This window comes from Beta vulgaris, chromosome 3 (assembly GCF_026745355.1).
Source record: "Beta vulgaris subsp. vulgaris cultivar EL10 chromosome 3, EL10.2, whole genome shotgun sequence".
Taxonomy (NCBI): domain Eukaryota; kingdom Viridiplantae; phylum Streptophyta; class Magnoliopsida; order Caryophyllales; family Amaranthaceae; genus Beta; species Beta vulgaris.
The window spans coordinates 39003006-39021895 of record NC_079204.1 but is presented as its reverse complement, the minus strand read 5'-3'; the positions used below and the strand labels follow the sequence as shown (position 1 = coordinate 39021895).

The window sequence follows — 18890 nt, the reverse complement described above, 5'->3', positions numbered from 1 at the left end:
GATTTTATCTCTTAGTCTCTTTATCCAACCAACAAGGAACCAGGCCAAGTATTTGCTCATTCAATTTACTAAAACTAGGAAACTAGCCTACAGTTTGTTAAAATATAGAGTGAAGCTCAAGCTCCAAGAGCCATACACATCCAATGTAAAAAAAATCAAAAGGGTTAGGATGTCTTAGACAAGATTTACTACAGAATTTTTAGGTGGTTTTGGAATTTACCAAAAAAGAATGAAGTATTCAATTTACTAAAACTAGGAAATTTTAGTATTTTGGTATATTTGACCACAAACCTATTTTAATTTACCAAATTGGAATTGAAATATATTTTTATATATGGAAATGTCAAGAAAGTTAATTGTTTTGTTACCAAATCGTCACCAGCCCCTCTTTTTTTTTTACCAATTTGGTGATTTAAGTGGCAGGCTGGCAACATCCTGTGTATCTATATTCTTGACATTACTTCATGTGGATGACAGATGCATTTTTTTTAGGAATGGTAATAGTTGATGTTAAGTTTTGGGCAAATCTAGTTATCATCTCATTCAACACAATATCAATTTATACATCCTATCAAGTCCTAACATGAATCAAACTCTACTCAATAGGAAAAGGAAATAGACTCCTAACACCCCCCCCCCCAAGTTGGAGTGTGCGAATCCCGAATGCCCAACTTGAATAACAAAAACTCAAACTGAGTCCGCCCAAGAGCTTTAGTGAAGATAGTTGTTAACTGAAATTTAGTTGAAACATACAAAGGGATAGCAAGACCCTCAGTGACCGCATCTCGAGGTAAGGAAAAGTTGCTTTCATATTGGATTCTATCGCAATTCGCTAAGCCAACTCTGAACACCTTCTATAGCCTTTATCCTACTCAAGTGAGAGCCTATTCTAACTTGCTTTCCAACACCGTCATTGGATTGGACATTTTGAATCCCTTTTCTTCGGGCCTTTCTTTCAGGGATACGATGTCTGTTGTTGAACTTGCTATCGAAATGACAGTGTGTTTCAATGTGCTTCATACACTCATGAAACACTGGATTCTTGGCTATATATAGTGCATATTGAGTGTCACAATATAATCTCATCCCTCTAGGATGCTCAACTCCAAGATCACCCGTAACTGCTTTAGCCATTTCAATTTCGAGACTACAGCTGCCATGGAGCGATATTCTGCTGCTGTAGAAAAATTGAGAAACTATAGGTTGCTTCTTAGTCTTCCACGAAATAGGAGAATATCCCAGATTCCCGGTAGCACAAACCAACTACTCAAGGAACGCCGAGTGATCGGACAACTAGCCCAATCTAAATCATACCGCCCTTCTAGGCGCATATCACTATCTGAACGGAATAGGATGCCCACTCGTGAATTTTTCTTCAAATATCTATAACCTCTCCAAGCCGCCTCCCAATGCACAATTTTCGGTGCCTGCATAAATTGTGACAAAATATTTACTGTCTACGCTAAATCAGGCCTATTCACAACCAAATAAATCAACCTACCCATTAATTTGCGATATTTCTCGGGATCATCAAACAATGGACTATGTGCCAGAGGTAGGTGATGATTGTAGGCGATGATGCTGCTGAAGAGGAAAATCGCCCCCCTGAAGCCCATAAATAATATATAGGCATATTTGCATTGGCTCTTAAAAATTCCAACCAAGAAAATATTTCAGAACATGTAAATCCTTCATTTTAAAACACTTACCCAAGTAAGCTTTGAAGTTCAGTAAAGCTTTGTGGTCATTCCGTGCAATGATCATATCATGAATCATCCACATAAATCAAAACATTCACCTGAACGTTCTTTCGAGTCAAAGTGAACACAGAATTATGAACCCATATGCCCGAAGAGCAATATCTAGTTTTGTAAACCAACATATAGGTGCCTGTGTCAAACCATACGACTTTCTTATCCTGTAGACTAAATTCGAATTCTTGTATCCAAAACGAGGGGGATTTTCATGTACACTTCTTCTAGATCACCATGTAGTAATGCATTATGAACATACATCTAATGTATTTCCTATTTCACTGCCCCAATAGATAAGAAAGTATGTACTATCGTCATTTTTGCTACAGGAGCAAAAGTTTCATTATAATTAATCCCTTCTACTTGATGATGACCAAATATAACCAATCTAGCCTTCAATCGTTGCATCTTTATGCCCTGCTCATCATATTTTTGTGTATACAGTTATACACCCACTTACTCCCTAATGCCTTTTTACCACTAGGAAGAGGTTGTAAAACCCAAGTGTCGTGATCTGATCTTCTAGAGTATTTCAGCCATGGTTTTCCGCCATCCTTCATGTTGCATGGCTTCATTGAATGATCTAGGAGGCTTCCCTCTAGTAATAGCAGCTAGAATCTGCCGTTTTTATGAGAAAATTTATCATAACTCACAAAGTGTGTAATAGGATATGGAGTACGTGATACGAAGTATGGACTTTTCTTTTTCTTCTTCAATACAGTGTGAGTGGCATGTCGTTGAGTCTAGAATTTGTCTAACTTTACACGCTTGCCACTGCCACTCTCCATAACTAACTCCTGAGCTCAGGCACACCCCGAGCGAGCACACCCTCTGCCAACCCGGGCACCACGCCAGCCGAGCCACACTATAACCAGTTAGGCGTTGCACGCGGTCCTCCATGACACCATCAGGAGGCTGTTGGACATTCTCCTTGCCACCAGCAACACAAGCAGTGGTGGCACCCCCTTCAGCCACCAAGGGGTCCACCGCAAGGGAAGGGACAAGCTCCTCCCCTCCATCACACATCGCGCCGCCGCATAAAACATACAAAATTTTAGTGAACTGAATGATACAATTCTCTTAATCTAATAATTGAGGAACGAAAAATTAAATTACAATGTAGTTGAGGCACAAACAAAACACTAGTAAGTTTTAAATTTCCGGGAACTATAACATATCCCTCATAAGTTGCATCTGTGGAACTTCCATCAGGCAATCCAACTGGATAATCATGATTCTTTTGACATCTTTTAAATGGTCTAAATTTCCCGTCACATGATGTGTGATACCCGTATCCAAGATCCACATTGGGTTACCATTTAAGCGGTCTTTATTCTTAGGCAAATCTACCAGATTTAAGAGATGTTGTCATTGTTCAGCACTAATGCCAATAAGTGTAAAATTTTCCACATCACGTGGCTGTTGGGTGGTGCTACTACCACCACAATGCTCAACCCCCGTAGTTGTCGTGTTTGTCGAGCCGTGGGAGGGACTGCACCACTTCTGCCGCCGCGGAATGGTCTGCCTCCCCATCCTCCATGGGATCTGTCCCGCACCAGTAGGGGTATCCGACCAAGTGGAGGCCTCGTGGCCCTCACGATTACAATGTGAACAAGTGAGATTCGAGTTAAAGGCTCGACCTTTCCCCTTGGCGTCGACCTTGAAGGTAATCATACCACTCGGATCGGGGAAAGTCGTGGCTTGGGATCACGGAGGCGCTCCTCGTGCGCCGCCTGGTACGCTTTAGTCACTTTCGGCAGCGAGTCATGAGATAAAATTGATGAGTGCACATAGGGTGGGTCGAGATCGATCATGAATTGGTGTAGCCTATCATGTGCACATAGTTATTCGACGAATTTCGAGACTTGACATCCTAGGCCACCTGTGAGAGAGGTTGGCGCCACCTCGTGGGAGGCTAACTCATCTCATAAGCGAGAGAGATGGCCAAAGTAATCAACCATTGATTCCCCGGGAGTTTTTTTGCACTCACTAATCTCAAAGATGGACAAATACGTGTGTCGTTTTACATACAAAAACTTTCTTCAAGGTGCTGCCACAAGGCGTGGGTATCGTCAAAAAACGATAGGATAGAATGGAGACTTGGAGCAATAGTATTCAACAGCCATGACACAAGCATAGAATGAACAGTGATCCAATTCGCAAGCTCTAATACCAGTTTTGTAACACCTCCCAAAATCCATACTAAGTCTAAACTATGTTGCATCGACTTTGGGAGTTTTAGCGTCGCGGTGAAATGCAAGAATTATTTGAAATTAATATATTTACTTTTCTCCTTAACATGAAGACTAAATTGCAGCGGAAATAAAATGTTAACTTAATCATACAACTTGGTAATCACCATTAACCCCTTTTATTCAAACCATTAACTAAGTAGATTATAAATAAACTCTATCAACCAAAATATTTTAAAAGTTCATAAATCAAAGAGTATCCCCCTCATGCTCAAACTCATGCAATATCATCAACATAACCTAATCTGCTCCCCATTGAAATATCAATGGTTCATCACAGGGTCAACAAGCAAACACAAATAACAAACACTAAGCTAGGCTTAGTACAAGCATAATCAGAATAATAATGAAAATAACTAAACATGATACTACAAGGGCATTACGTTTCATTTTTATAATTTAATTGGCAACGAATGGGCATCGTCATCTTTCTAGAATCATATGGGTTATTTAATCCTTAATAGACAACTTGGTCTATTAGATGCATTATAAATGCGGTTTCGTTCCGCTTCACACCCATCACCTTAGTATACATACCTCGAAGATCATACGGAAGCTTCCGCCTACTTGAGTTATCAAAATTTATATGAACTCTATTGTCGTCGCAATAGCCCTGCGTAGGAGTGTAAAACATGTCCCACACTATTTGTAGGGATTCTGGCTACAAGTTTATCGCCAACTATCCTTCTCAGTGATACTCATTCATAGAACATTAAACATATGATTATTTTATTTTCCCTTCTTAGGTACATTGCTCTTTAATTATCTGTGTTTAAGCCTTTAGTTTAGGCAACCTCTTATAAAATTCTTGCTACATCAGTTACTCATAGGATTCCAATCCAATTCTCATTTCATGCTTGTGATACGATAGAATTACACATTCAAATAACAATTCATTGCAATTTACAAGTCATACAACAAGGAAATACATTCAAATTTCCAATTGATTTCATGTTACCAAACAATATCATCAATCATAACCATACAATTGTTCTCTATCATGATTATAGGTTTTAATAAAAGAATTAATAACTTAAACATGATAATATCGTATCTAATTGAACTAGTAGCGTACGTACCTTATAACGGAGAATCTTCAATGTCTAACTTAAAACATTCTGCTTAAGAAATTGGGACCTAATCGAATAATAGAAGTATTTGAGTGCTAAGCCATTGATAATATTAATAAAATCAGATTATCTAATTATGTAAAATATGGTGTTTCAAATAATAAAAATAATCATTCTTGTTGTTTAAACTTTCTCTTCATAATCTTTGTTGAAACTAACATATGTAGGAACTAATAATAAAGTGCTTGAAAATCTGATTCTTTTAACTTATATAATACTTTGTTTATCATAATAAAAACTTTGAACATATATATAAGTATTATAAAATCAGAATTGAAAAATAAAATCATCACAAGAACTAATAATATATTTGTAAATTTGTTTTGTTTTAGCTTATACTATACTTTATTTACAATACAAACTTAACCAAAGATATATATAAGAATTACAAAATCAGAATCTACGATTAAATTAAAGTAGAAAAGAAAGATTTTTTTTTTTTTTGTATATAGTACCGAAGCGACTCGCCGGCAACAACAACCGGCGATGCGACAACGGAATTCCCGCAGCAACACCAGCCACGGCCACAACGCTCGAAGACTCGAGCCCACGCACGCACCACTCGGCCTCGTACCCTCGAGCCCACGCATGCAATAGAGCCCCGACGCACCGCACACCACTAGAGCCTCGCACACGACGCACAACACTCGCGTTGCACCTCGCAGCCTCGCCCAACACTCGCGTCGCACCTCGCAGCCTCGCTAGCACCGCGCGACCCTCACACATCACACACTCGACTCGCACGTCTCTCGACGCACATACGTTCGCACTCGATCCTCGCACACATAGCTCATGAACCACCGGCTAGTGGAAGCCTCAGACGCAAGGGAAGGAAAAAGAAAACTAGTGCAGGAGAAAAGAAAGAAAAGGACGCAGGAGGGAGAAGAAAAGAGGAGAGAGAGAAGCTTTTGGGGGAAAATAATAAAAAAACGGCTGATTACGATTGGATAGGGTTTTGTTTCCTTTTTTTTATACCATGTGAAACCTATCTTCACTAGGATTTGTTTTCCAAATCAAATTTTTATTTCTATTTTATTTATTTGGAAAAAAAAAACATCAAATTATTATATAGCTAGGTACAAAAAGTCGTCTGTATAACTAATTTATAACTGTAGGTTTATTGAAACTATACTTTTGTGTAATAATATTATTCGTTTAATAAAAATACTTTCAACCTTATTCTTTATATTTTCTTATTTATCAAAAAACTCCTAAAAATACGGAGTATTACAAGGGAGGTGCGAATTGCACGTGACCACTGCTCAAAGTTGTCACCTTTCAATTAAATCGGGGTGATTAAATCATTAAATTGCTTGGATGATCATTAGATTCCAAAAAGTAGATGAGATCGGATTTGGCCGTGCTGGGTTCTCTGGTTTCTGTCATCACCACTCGTCTAGGACCACGAGCTAAGGTTCGAAGAGGGGAAGTCGTGGTGGTGCCGGTGAGTCAAGGGTGGAGGAGTTTAGTATTGCCGAAAAACAATTTGAGGGTTTTAGGTTTTAGGCTCTTGATACCATGTTAAGTTTTGGGCAAATCAAGTTATCATCTCATTCAACACAATATCAATTTATACATCCTACCAAGTTCTAACATGAATCAAACTCTACTCCTAAATATTATCTGAATAGGAAATAGAATAGGAATAGGAAATAGACTCCTGACAGCTGACCAAGGCACGTCATATTTAATGGCAATAGGAGATGGCAATTGGGTATTGACCCAATGAAAATGTCAAGGTTGTTGGTGCCTTAATCTCACCTTAAATATCTACCTCCTCCATTTCCAAAAACCCACCTGTGCTAAAGCCAAAAACAGTTTGTAATTTTTCTGAGCTCTCCAACGTAGCACAGGATAGGCATCCAGACTCAAAGCTAAGATGTTCTAAAAGCAAAGGACCTGCATAACCCCAGAGCCATGGTATTTTGGTTTCTGGTTCTGGCATACAAGAGTTTGCCTTGAGTATATGTGCAAAAGTTGGTACACTTGGATTTCTGAGCAACTTCCTGAAGTTACAGCATTTCGTGAAGCTGCAGGCCTGCAGCCGTATTATAAGGTTTGAATGGGAGAATGTTTGTCTCCCATTACACTAAAGTGATGGTGGTGGTGCGTACCATAGGTGAATCAAATAAAAAATTAAGCTTGAACAATTCCAGTGTAGGAGGGAAAAGTTTATTATTCATTGGAAGACATCTTGACAATAGAATATTGAAGTCAAGAGATATTGACAATAGAATATTGAAGTCAAGACATATTGACAATAGAATATTGAAGTCAAGACATATTGACAAGAGCATTGAAACTGGACTATCAATAAACTTTTAAACATAGATTGATTCATGATAGTCCAGAGACTGAGTTTTTTGTCCCTATCCTTTATTTTGCATGTGGGTGACCTGACTCTCTCTGGTTCCTTTCTAATATCCCCTTTCTGTCTCTTAGAGGATTGTCCATTTTTCCATTTTAGTTTGTCTTAATTAGACTTCATATTTCCTTGTTTAGATTGAATATGCTATCTCAGCATATTCTCTTCTCAATGTTGTGTTACCTAGTATCTCCCCTGACATCTAGTTTTACCCTCTCCTTTCTATAATAAATTATTCACTACAATTAGTCTAGTAACTTTTGTGTTTTTCCCCCTTGTTTTCTGAATATAACACTATCTACTATCTTCGATCATACTCCCTCCGTCCCATATTGATTGCAATACTTTCTATATCCGGCCATCCTATATTAGTTGCAACGCTTCTATTTAGGTATGAGCCCACTATGATTTTATTATTTATCACTCTACAACAATACCTACCACTTGTATTGAAAATGAATAAACAACAATAAAATAATACCTACCTTCAACCCCAATAAAAGTACCCACATAATTTATCTATTTCCTCCGTTTTTTTTTGTAATTGCAACATTTCTCTTATTTGGAAGTTTCATATTAATTGCAACATTTCTTTATCTGGTACTTTAATATCTTCTCTCTATCTCTCTCCTATTACATGGATCCTATCTTTTATCTATCTCTATCTCCTCTGCTTTTCACATGGCTTTCTTAAAAAATGTGCCAAGAGCTAATGTTGCAATAATAATAGAACGGAAGAAGTATATTCTATAATATAAAAACACCCACTATCTTCTTCTATCAAATTAACATTCATAATAAGTTAATAAAATGCATGTCCCACTTTATGTACGTAAAACTTTGTTCATAAGGGTCTATTGCGCGGTTAATATGGGATGGATGTAGTATCTACTTTTTCTCTCTCCTTTTAATATAATCTTATTCTTTGTAATACTATGTGTCCAAAAAGAAATGACAATACTTTGAGGGAGAGAGGATTATTTCTTTGCTACTTATTGAAAAAAGGGAGACATGCTCTAAAACTAGTCTAAAAACGAAGTCACAAACTTCACACAATAATTCTCCATTCTTAGTCCACGATTGGGTATGTGCGTCTAGTTAGTATTAGCTGGTTATTCTATGCTGTTATGGACTATGGTCCTGAATTGATGATTGATGAATAATTGAAGATTGAATCTAAAATATACACCTTGACATATGCAAGTCACAACTGTTTCAAGCCATACCATGGATTGAAAATTTCAGGTGAATTTTTATTTTGCTGCTAGTGACATGTACTTTTGATAGTTAGTCAAACCGAGAACATTTGATTTTTTTCGTATTTTATTGGAATTTGATATATTATGTAATACTGGAAAGGGCTACTGATGTTGCTCTGTATGAAATATACTGCAGTACTCATTTCCACCATCGTGTGTTGGAGAAGCTGGACGGGTGGGAGCACCTAGTAGGAGAGAAATTGGCCATGGAACACTTGCAGAGAGAGCTCTTGAACCTATTCTACCGTCAGAAGACGAGTTTCCATATACTATACGTGTTGAGAGTAACATCACTGAAAGCAATGGCTCTTCAAGGTGAATTGCATTCCAAAGTGTTTGTTGTATGCTATAGTTAAGCGTTTTAACTCATGAAGCCTATAAAAATGTTAATCAGTGTTCCTACTGATTTTTCCTTTTTTGTTTGCTGTGTAACTACATGTATGTTTCTCTAATTTTATGCTGCTGTTTGAAGCATGGCATCTGTTTGTGGAGGTTCATTGGCGCTACAAGATGCTGGGGTTCCAATAAGGAGACCTGTTGCAGGGATTGCTATGGGTATGGTTTTAGATACGAAAGAATTTGGAGGTGATGGAACTCCGCTCATTCTATCAGACATAACAGGATCTGAGGATGCCTCAGGAGATATGGACTTCAAGGTGAAGTCAGAAAGTTATCTGTCGTGATTTTATTGATTTTCTGTGATTTTGTAACACTGTGGTGTATTATTCATGCTATCCTGAAACTAATTTTGCTGCTGTAGGTTGCAGGAAATGATGATTGCATAACAGCATTCCAAATGGACATTAAGGTTATCTATATTTGATTTTATTATATGAGACAAAAAGATCTTTTATGCCTCTTTCATTGATGGGAAGTATGTTAGGGACTTGTGTTGAAGGTTCCCTAAGGTTGCATTTTTCTTTTGCTAACGACAGGTTGGAGGTATTACTTTGCCTGTTATGAAGCAGGCACTTCTGCAAGCCAAAGAGGGTCGGAAGCTTATTTTAGGTATATGTTTCTTGACCTAATAATGTTGTTAATGGGAACTTCGTTGGTGTTATCTTGTTATCAGAATTGTTTGGGGTATCATCGATATATCAGTATGTCAATTAGCTCAAGCTTTTCTCATAGACAAAGTTTATACACTAAGGAGAATTTAGGTCTCAGTTGCATTAAAAAGTCAAATGCAGTTGATTTCTTCATGCCTAATTTGATGGATTTAGAAGGTTCTGAAATGTTCCTTTTGGATGTAGAGTAATTTCAGACAACGTTCTTTGAGTTTAATAGAACTCACAAATTGTTTATTTGTTACCACTTCTGTTGATGCTTCTTTGCTAGATTGTTAATCTACTTTGGCTTTTCAGCTGAGATGTCGAAATGCTTGCCACCTCCATCGAAAAAGCTTTCTAGATATGCTCCGTTAATTCATGTCATGAAAGTAAGTAGCCCTTGATATGCTACTTCGTTGCTGTCAGCTATGTGATAGAATTTTCATATTATTACTTTATTATATATTTTAGGTCAGGCCAGAGAAGGTTAATCTTATTATTGGTAGTGGAGGGAAGACAGTGAGACAAATTATTGAAGAAACTGGAGTTGAAGCAATTGACACACAAGATGACGGAACAGTGAGCACAAGCTTCATTTCTGTTTATATTTGTCTCACGCACTAGGGTTGTTAATCCGACCAATGATACCCACATCATTAATTTGCAGGTAAAAATTACTGCAAGGGATTTGGTGAGCCTTGAAAAATCCAAGGTCATAATTGGTAATTTGACAATGGTTCCCATCATTGGGGACACCTACAGGTTTGTTTTGCTGGTGTAGCACTTCTTAACTTACTTTGTTGGGTTACTTGACTAAGTTTGAACCCATGGCCCTCAATGTAGTCGATTTTGCTACATCCTTAAACACAACAAATATTTTTTATAGGAATAATTGACACCGCAAGTCTTAACTTTTGATTATTTCACAACAATGTCTTTCTAAAATGGTCTGTTACCTTAAATTGGTTAATTGTGATATATCAGTCTTCCATTGTGTTTAGTTATCACAGAAAATATTTTCTTTTTCTTTTAGGGGAATTTTCTTTTTCTTTTGAGTGAAAATACACAATATTGATTAGTTATCATTTGAGTTTTTTATGTCATCAGGTAAAGATAATTTGAAATCAAAATGTAAGAATCCTTCGCAAACTTGCAGTCAAGTCATAGTTAATGGTTCCAAATTTCCAACTGCTCATGTTTATCACGAATTTTCACTTTTTTGATTGAAAGTCCATTCTTTTTTTGGTATGGAGCGAATCTAAATTCAAAACAAAAGAAGATAGATTTCGTTTTAGTAAGTAGTGTAAGGGAAAAAAAAACGCGGTCGCGGTCGCGTTCGCGGGAACGGTCGCGTTGTCGCGGGAACGGCTTGTAACGGCGAAATAGAACGTTTCGCGGCCGACGCGGCGTGAATTTTTTTAAAAAATTCACATTAATATGTTTTAACCTTATTTGCATTTTTTTAGTTTATGAAGCATTATTAGAACATAATATAATCAAATCTAATAGAATATCATGTTTCCTCAACTATATAATTAAATCATAAAAAAAATTTGGCCAATGTTTGAAAAGAACAGATGTAACGGGGATAAAATCGTTCTAACGCGGCGAGTTCGCGTTACGGAACGGACAACGCGGCGAGAAGTACGTGAATTTTATTATGGCGTTCCGTAACGGGATTTCGCGGAACGGCAAATCCGAAATCCGTTACAGAACGGCCGTTCTGTAACGGAACGGGAGAGTTTTAATTCCATGGTAAGGGCTAGCAAAGAAAGGGACTCAAACTGCAAGTACAATAAATAAGGGCATGTTCATTATCGTTTTTTGTTTTCAAATCTCTGAAAACTAAAACCATAGACAGGAAACCAGAAAAAGTGGTTCACTTTTTAGTTGTCAGATTTCAAATGTTCGCAATAAATTTGACTAATTTTTTATTCATTATAGGACATATATCATATGACTCTGAAAATCAAAAAAACGAAAAACAAAAAGCCACAGTAATACTGAACGGGTCAGGAATCGGGAAATCATAATTATATAGTATTAACTGACTGTTTTCTTCTTTGCCAGGAATCGGGAAATCAAATCAATTGCTCCATATGGTGTTTTTGTTGAGATAGTACCCGGACGTGAGGTGATTTATTCCGGAGTATTGAATGGCCGAATTACTTAATTTGATAATTTTGTCTGGTGTTTGATGTCTGTTAATCTGTTTTAGTTGTTAGTGTAGTAGTCATCTCATTTTACCTTGTTGTGAGGACTTCTTGGGTTTTGTAAGTGAGCCTTCCTTTTTCCAATTGATTGTCTTAAGATAACATAAGCAAATTCAACTGATTCTTTTTGATCATTTTTATAATGGCAATACATTATTATAACCTTGCCTAACTTTGTTCATTCAATTGATTTCACATTTTGCATGATAAGTCCCCAATATGGGACGGGAGAAGTATATCGAAAGCTTATTAACATTGTCAATTTTTTTGAAATTACTGTCTTAGTTGAGCTTGAGGGATAATCTGCGAGACGTGAGTTGTGATATTGTATGACGATCTTCTATTTTCCTTTCAGGGACTTTGCCACATAAGTGAATTAAGTCCTGGTTATCTTTCAAAAGCTGAAGATGTAAGGTTTGGCTGAATTTCACAATCAATATATCGTATTTTCGAAATTCTAATATGAAGGTGGTCATTTGTAGGTATTTAAAGTTGGTGACCGCATAGATGTCAAACTCATTGAGGTTTGCCCTCTCTATTTGACCTTACTAGAGAATATATTTCTCGTTAATGTGGCTTTGTTGATTGTGCACAATATTTTGGTTAAAGATTCTTCATTGTTTGCTTGGTATTTTGTTGCTTTTGTAATGAAATGTTATGGAAATATTGGAACAGAAAACACAAATAATACATTAGCATCTTTCATCTCCTGTTGATTGTTGTTGTTGGCTGTTGAAGTAGCCTTTCTTGTGTCTGGCGCTCTGATTAGCCGAGCAACTTTAGCTGTGAAGAATTTATAGGTTTTTGGTAATAACGTATCCTAAAATTGTACGTTAATATTTCATTTCCTCTACAGTATTCGCAAGAACATATTTGGTAAATTGTGAATCGGAAATAGTTTAAAAGTGGAAACTGGAAAGCTATAGATCCCAATTCTTGCCTTGATCCGCTTGGCTACAGCAGAAACATCTCCTGATTGGGTTTGGACTGGGGATTGAACCTCCTTGTAGGTCCAGAAAGTACGGATATTGGGAGGGCTTCCTGCCCATATCTGCTCACTATATACATAGACTTTTTGATGGCATCTTCAAATCTATCTTAAGTTCTTCAAGGAATTGTCAAAAGACAAAAGGAAAACAAGGATGACGGTCATCAAAGCTTTTAACCTTGTAAAAATAGTGGAACACATCTGCCAATAGCCATACAATGAGGCCTTTCCCAACTACCATGAATTATATCCACAAAATTGCCGAGTAGATTTTTCAACACTTACCTGAGCCCAAGTAATGTAGTAAATGGCTGTACACAGTGTGATGCTTCTGGCACTCCGCTTCGGTTAGTGGGCCTCTGTTGATTGAAATAACTTTTCTCCACATGGTGCAGGTGAATGAGAAGGGGCAGCTTCGCCTTAGTCGCCGTGCTTTGATTCCTGATGCAGATCCATTGGTACCGAGCACAAAGCAAAACACTAATGCCAAGAGTGCTCCAAAAAAATTTACTAGTGTGGCAAAAGACGGACCGGTGGAAGAGAATGTTGAGCTAACAAAAGTCAAATCAAATGCACCAAAGGCCACTTCAAAGGGGAATTCAGAGGAGGATATTGTCCCTCCAGGGAAGGTTGTTAAAAGTAGGCCCAAAACGGAAAGCAAAGCTATAAGTAGTGCCTCTAATGAAAGCTGAAAGTGGAGTGGTAAATAAAGAGGCTAAAATTGGAGTTTGATTATACAGAAGTCTTCATCTTCAAAGGAATCTCTATTGAGAACACTAAGAATCAAAAGTAGCTGTCTTTGTGCTATCAAGAGCTAAGGTATGGGCTTGTATAGTTATATTTCTTTGACTTTTTGGTTAGTAATTCTGAGCATGCTGAACTTAGAGGGATCATGTGCTTTGGGCTTGTATAGTTATAAAATGATTTAGTTCCACTTTGACTTTCGTCGTTTGCTAATCCACAAATTTGACCCTTAATTTAAGCAGTTTGAAAGGGTGGATAACTTGTGATTATACAAGGTCTACATGAATTGACGGGTCATTGTATAATATATATATATATGTATATGTATACATGCAGAACTAGTTGAAAAAAAAACATTACTCACCATTCTTTCGCCATAATCTGAACGTGCTATTCATATCCTTTTGTTCATTTTGTCCAACATAAACTATCTAGATTTATCTCTTCCAATCAAAAAATTTGGCAGGACCTCTAGACTGAACTTCACAGCTTAACTAGGTTGGGCTTCACCTTTAAAGCCTCATGTTCTGGATAGGACAAGGAACTCGGTTGCGACACGGAACACACTAAAAACAGCTGACTGCATCGGCAAGACCAGGATCTAAAAATGACACCAGATTCTTGCACCTTCATCCAAGCATTGAAGTTGGTAACTAACTAGATTGATTGTCTATTGATTATGGAGGTTGCTAGAAACCTAGAACAGAGAGATAGTCCTTTTATTAATTTTGATACGTAGCTCCTCTTGTCAAATTTATATATTTTGGTACCAATAGCAGCCATTTGCAAATATGGCTTGAATTTTGATCTTTGTGTGGATAACTGTGTATATATTCAGGTTAAATTGTCGCTTTTTTTCTCTTTCCCTTTTTTGAATTCAATTGAAGTTTCTCTTCTTTCTTTGTTTCTCTCTGTTTGGGCTTATTTCCTGGGTTAGGCCTACCAGGGATAATTAAGCCCAATAAAGGCCTTAAACCTCCAGAGGGCCCCACCTGTGATGGTGCATCCCAGCTGTCAGTGCCCCCAGCTGGCCTACAGTTGGGATATCCCCAGCACTATAAATACCCAACCCCCTCATCAACGAGAAGGTATTGAATTATTACCTAACAAACCAGAGCATCTCTCTCTAGACTTTATCTCTCTAAGCTTGATTACTGACTTGAGCGTCGGAGAGGCGATCCCGGAACAACCCCCGGGGCAGTCTAACCGTTACTTTTGCAGGATTCCGGCGTACGGACTTTGAACTCAGGACGTTCGAATTTGACCCGGTACTCCCTAAGCAAAGGAATCAGAACCCTTAATTTCTAGACAGAAACAGTTTGGCGCCGTCTGTGGGATAGTACAAAAAGTTACTTCGCCACCACTCACTCAGATTTATTCACTCAGCTACTCAGCTCAGAACGCCAATTGACCATGGCACCAACCAAAAACACTCGCGGCAAGCCAGCCTCCGATCAGGTCTCTCGGCCAGAGAGAGGCCACCTGCGCATAACCGGGAGGCCGAGCGGACTCCCTCACCGGCTCGGAGGTCACCTACCGTCCAAACTCTAGACCCTCGGTCGGTATCCCAGCATATTCAGCATGTGGAGCCTCAGCCGCTCTTTGCGTCTGACCTGGCCCTTATCACGGCTCAGCTCCAGGAAACTTTCCAAAAGGGTATGATGGACATGATGGCCATGCTCCAGCAGAGGCAGCCACAACAAGTCGTCCCGCTCAATCAGCATGAGCCCAGGGAGCGCACGGTCGTCCGCTCTCAGAGGGACAATTCTCGTTCCAATCGAGATCCGCAGCCTAGCCGGCCACGGTCCGATGCGAGAGACCCGAGCCACCGGGAAAGAGAAAAGTCAGCGCGACAGGGGTCGGCCCGTCAGCATGCAGAGACCCATGTATCTAAATCCCCAAGGGGGGTGCGGGTCGGAAACCCCAAGATGCCCGAGATTCCTTAACAACAAGAAGCGCCTCAGCCAAGGCTATGACGCTCGGGAGTTCCTCAGGAAGAAAGCAAATGACCGAGAGGGCCAAGGAGACTCGGCTCATTCTCAGCCCCCTAAGCTGGCTGGAGGAGGGCTCAAGTTCCTGATCCCCTTCAGTCAGGAAATCCTAGGCACTCAACCCCAGGTAAAATTAAAACCCCCCTGATCGAGCCATTCGCGGGCCTAACCGACCCAGATGATCATATGGCTAGTTACAAGGCTCAAATGAGCGTACAGACAAGCTGCGAGGCCACTTGGTGTCGTTTCTTCCCTACCACCCTCAAAGGTTTGGCTCTGAATTGGTTCCAAGAGCTGCCGGCGGGGGTCATCACTGACTTCGCCATATTGGAGCACCTCTTCATCCATAGTTCGTAGCGGAAAGAGGCAAAGAAAAACCAGCCTTCACCTCATGGGGGTGAAGCAAGACAAGAATGAATCCTTGTCGGACTATATAAAGGTTCAACGAAGAGTCTCTCAAAATAACCGACCTACAGGAGCTGTAGCCTTGCTGCCCTCATGTCCGGCCTCCAACCGGTCGGCTAGATGGTCATTGGCCGAGAATGAAGTCAAAACTTACTCGGAAGCCATGGCTCGGGCCCAAAGATTCATCCAAGCAACGGATATCTGCCGTTACTCGGACGAGGGTGGCAAGAAAAGGAAGGATGAAGGGAATCACCGGGTCAGCCTAAACATCAAGAACGGGGGCCGAGGGGATCGGCTCACCGATAATGGCAACGACCCCCGATTCAATAAAAACCGGAAGGAAATCTACTTTGACATCCGGAACAAAAATTGGCTTCCCAGGCCACGCCCATCCGGACATCATCGTCTCGGAGGGATAAGAGTTTATGGTGTGACTACCACAAGGAATGTGGAACACCACCACGACTGTCGGGAGCTCAAGAAATCCTTGAACGGTTTGGCCGACCAGGGCAAACTCAACCCCTACCTAAAGCGCTCGAGCGAAGAAAAGGGGAAGCAAAAGGTGGGTCAGTCGAACAGTGGGGACACGGAAGGATTCATCGGTGTCATCGCTGGAGGATTCGCGTCGGGAGGCCTAACCGGCCGAGCGCGCAAGGCTCACCTCCAGAACCTTAAACATCAGGTACTTGATGTTCAGCTCCCCCGAGCAGTGCCCCGTCATGACATTTGGGGAACCTAGTCGGACGTTGCGTGTTCCCACGACGACCCCTGTCATTGAGCTCAAGGTAGCGAATACAAAGGTGAAGAGGGTATTGGTGGATAGTGGGTCATCCGCTGATATAATCACCCTTGACTGCCTCAAAAAGCTGAAGTACACCGAACGGGATGTTACCCCCATGGCTCAGCCGCTCATAGGCTTCGGGGGCAACTCTGTCCCCCCGGTCGGATCAATAAAATTACCCACTCGGATGGGTGAAAAGGGTAAGGGGAGAAGCCTACCGATCGACTTCTTGGTGGTAGACATCCCTTTGCCTTACAACATAATAATGGGGAGGCCCATGCTAAACAAGGCCAAGGCCGCCATCTCCACCTACCAGCTCCTCTTGCAGTTTGAGACTGATGACGGGAAGGTAGGAAAAATTCAAGGCGACCAACAGGCCGCAAGAGCATGCTATGTGAATAGCCTCAAAAATACCGACGTCCAAAAGGACTCGGACAACGACGTCCAAAAGGACTCGAAAAAAAGAAAAATGAAGGGGGTCAGCCCTCAACGAGCCTCGGGGTGTACATAACTGAAAACCCCAAGCAATACGAGCTCCTCAGCCAACCGAGGATGACGAAGAGTCGCGATCGGCCAGGACCCCGGTCGGACTGTCAGGGTAGGCAAGGCCATGGCCCCCAAACAAGGCAAGATATCATCCAAGTGCTCACGGAGTACCAAGATGTCTTTGCCTATGAGGCCACAGAAATGCCGGGGCTCGACCCGAAAATCATGTGTCATGAGCTTAACATCAAAGAGGGGTTCAGACCAATCAAGCAAAAGCTCAGACACCAAGGTCCCGAAAGAAATGCGCGGCAGCAGCAGAAGTCAAGAAGCTGCTCGAAGCGGGTTTCATAGAAGAGTGCAATACTCGGAGTGGCTGGCCAACGTGGTCTTGGTCAAAAAGCCGAGTGGGGCATGGCGAATGTGTGTCGACTTCACCGACTTAAACAAAGCCTGCCCAAAAGACAATCACCCTCTGCCAAAGATCGATAGGCTGGTCGATTCAACGGCAGGGCACGCCCTTCTCAGCTTCATGGATGCAAATGCCGGCTATCATCAAATTCCCATGGCCGAGAAGGATAGGGTTCATACGCATTCATCACTCCTCAGGGTGTCTACTGCTACAAAATGATGCCGTTCGGCCTCAAAAATGCCGGGGCACATATCAGCGAACCGTCAACAAAATCTTCAGCGACCAATTGGGTCGGAACATTGAGGTATACGTTGACGATATGATAGTCAAAAGCAAGGCCCAGTCGGATCACCCTGCAGATCTGAAAGAAACGCTGAGCACCCTAAGGAAATACCGAATGATGCTCAACCCTAAAAAATGCGTCTTCGGATTAAAGGGGGAAAGTGCCTCGGATTTCTAGTAGATGAGAGAGGTATAGAGGCCAACCCGGACAAAATCAAAGCGGTCTTAGAAATGAAATCGCCTCGGAATGTTCGGGAAGTACAGCGCCTAACCGGCTGCTTAGCGGCACTCGGTCGGTTCCTCTCCCGGTCGGCCGATAAAAGCTTGTGTTCTTCAAGGCCCTGAAGCGAAAAGAGTTCGCATGGGATGACGAAGCCGAGCAAGCCTTCGCTGACCTCAAGAATCACTTGGCATCTTTGCCCAAACTGATCTCCCCCTTGCCGGGGGAACCCCTGTTTATCTACTTGGCTGTCTCGGACTACGCTCTTAGCGCCGTCCTAATAGCCGAGCGAGAAGGAAAGCAACATCCTGTACTTCATCAGCCACGCCTATAGGGGGGCCGAGGCGAAGTACAGCGATGTTGAGAAAATGGTCTTTGCCTTGGTGATGGCGAGCCGGAAGCTCAAGCCCTATTTCAAGCCACCCCATCAAAGTCCTAACCGGACAACCGCTCCGGAAGCTTATTGAGAATAGAAATCACTCGAGTCGGATGAGTGATTGGGCAGACCAGTTAGCAGATTTGGGCTCGAGTTCGAGCCCCGAAGAGCCATCAAGGCCCAAGC

At 40.8% G+C, this 18890-nt stretch overlaps 1 protein-coding gene across 2 annotated transcripts in view; it reads left to right on the top strand.

Annotated features, from left to right (window-relative positions):
• The window catches only part of LOC104884515 (polyribonucleotide nucleotidyltransferase 1, chloroplastic), a 38259-nt gene extending 23593 nt beyond the window's left edge, over positions 1–14666 (top strand). Inside the window, exons 14-25 of one of the 2 annotated variants that reach the window (XM_010669180.4) lie at positions 8897–9075; positions 9233–9416; positions 9521–9568; positions 9696–9768; positions 10125–10198; positions 10281–10388; positions 10477–10571; positions 11880–11943; positions 12378–12431; positions 12505–12546; positions 13406–13829; positions 14221–14666. In XM_010669180.4, coding sequence (XP_010667482.2) covers positions 8897–9075; positions 9233–9416; positions 9521–9568; positions 9696–9768; positions 10125–10198; positions 10281–10388; positions 10477–10571; positions 11880–11943; positions 12378–12431; positions 12505–12546; positions 13406–13702 — 1218 coding nt within the window. In that variant the 3' untranslated portion in view covers positions 13703–13829; positions 14221–14666. Of the gene's footprint in view, positions 1–8896; positions 9076–9232; positions 9417–9520; positions 9569–9695; positions 9769–10124; positions 10199–10280; positions 10389–10476; positions 10572–11879; positions 11944–12377; positions 12437–12504; positions 12547–13405; positions 13830–14220 lie in introns of those variants that run through there. The other variant, XM_048641460.2, reaches the window with a different exon arrangement.
• The last annotated feature ends 4224 nt before the right edge of the window (positions 14667–18890 follow it).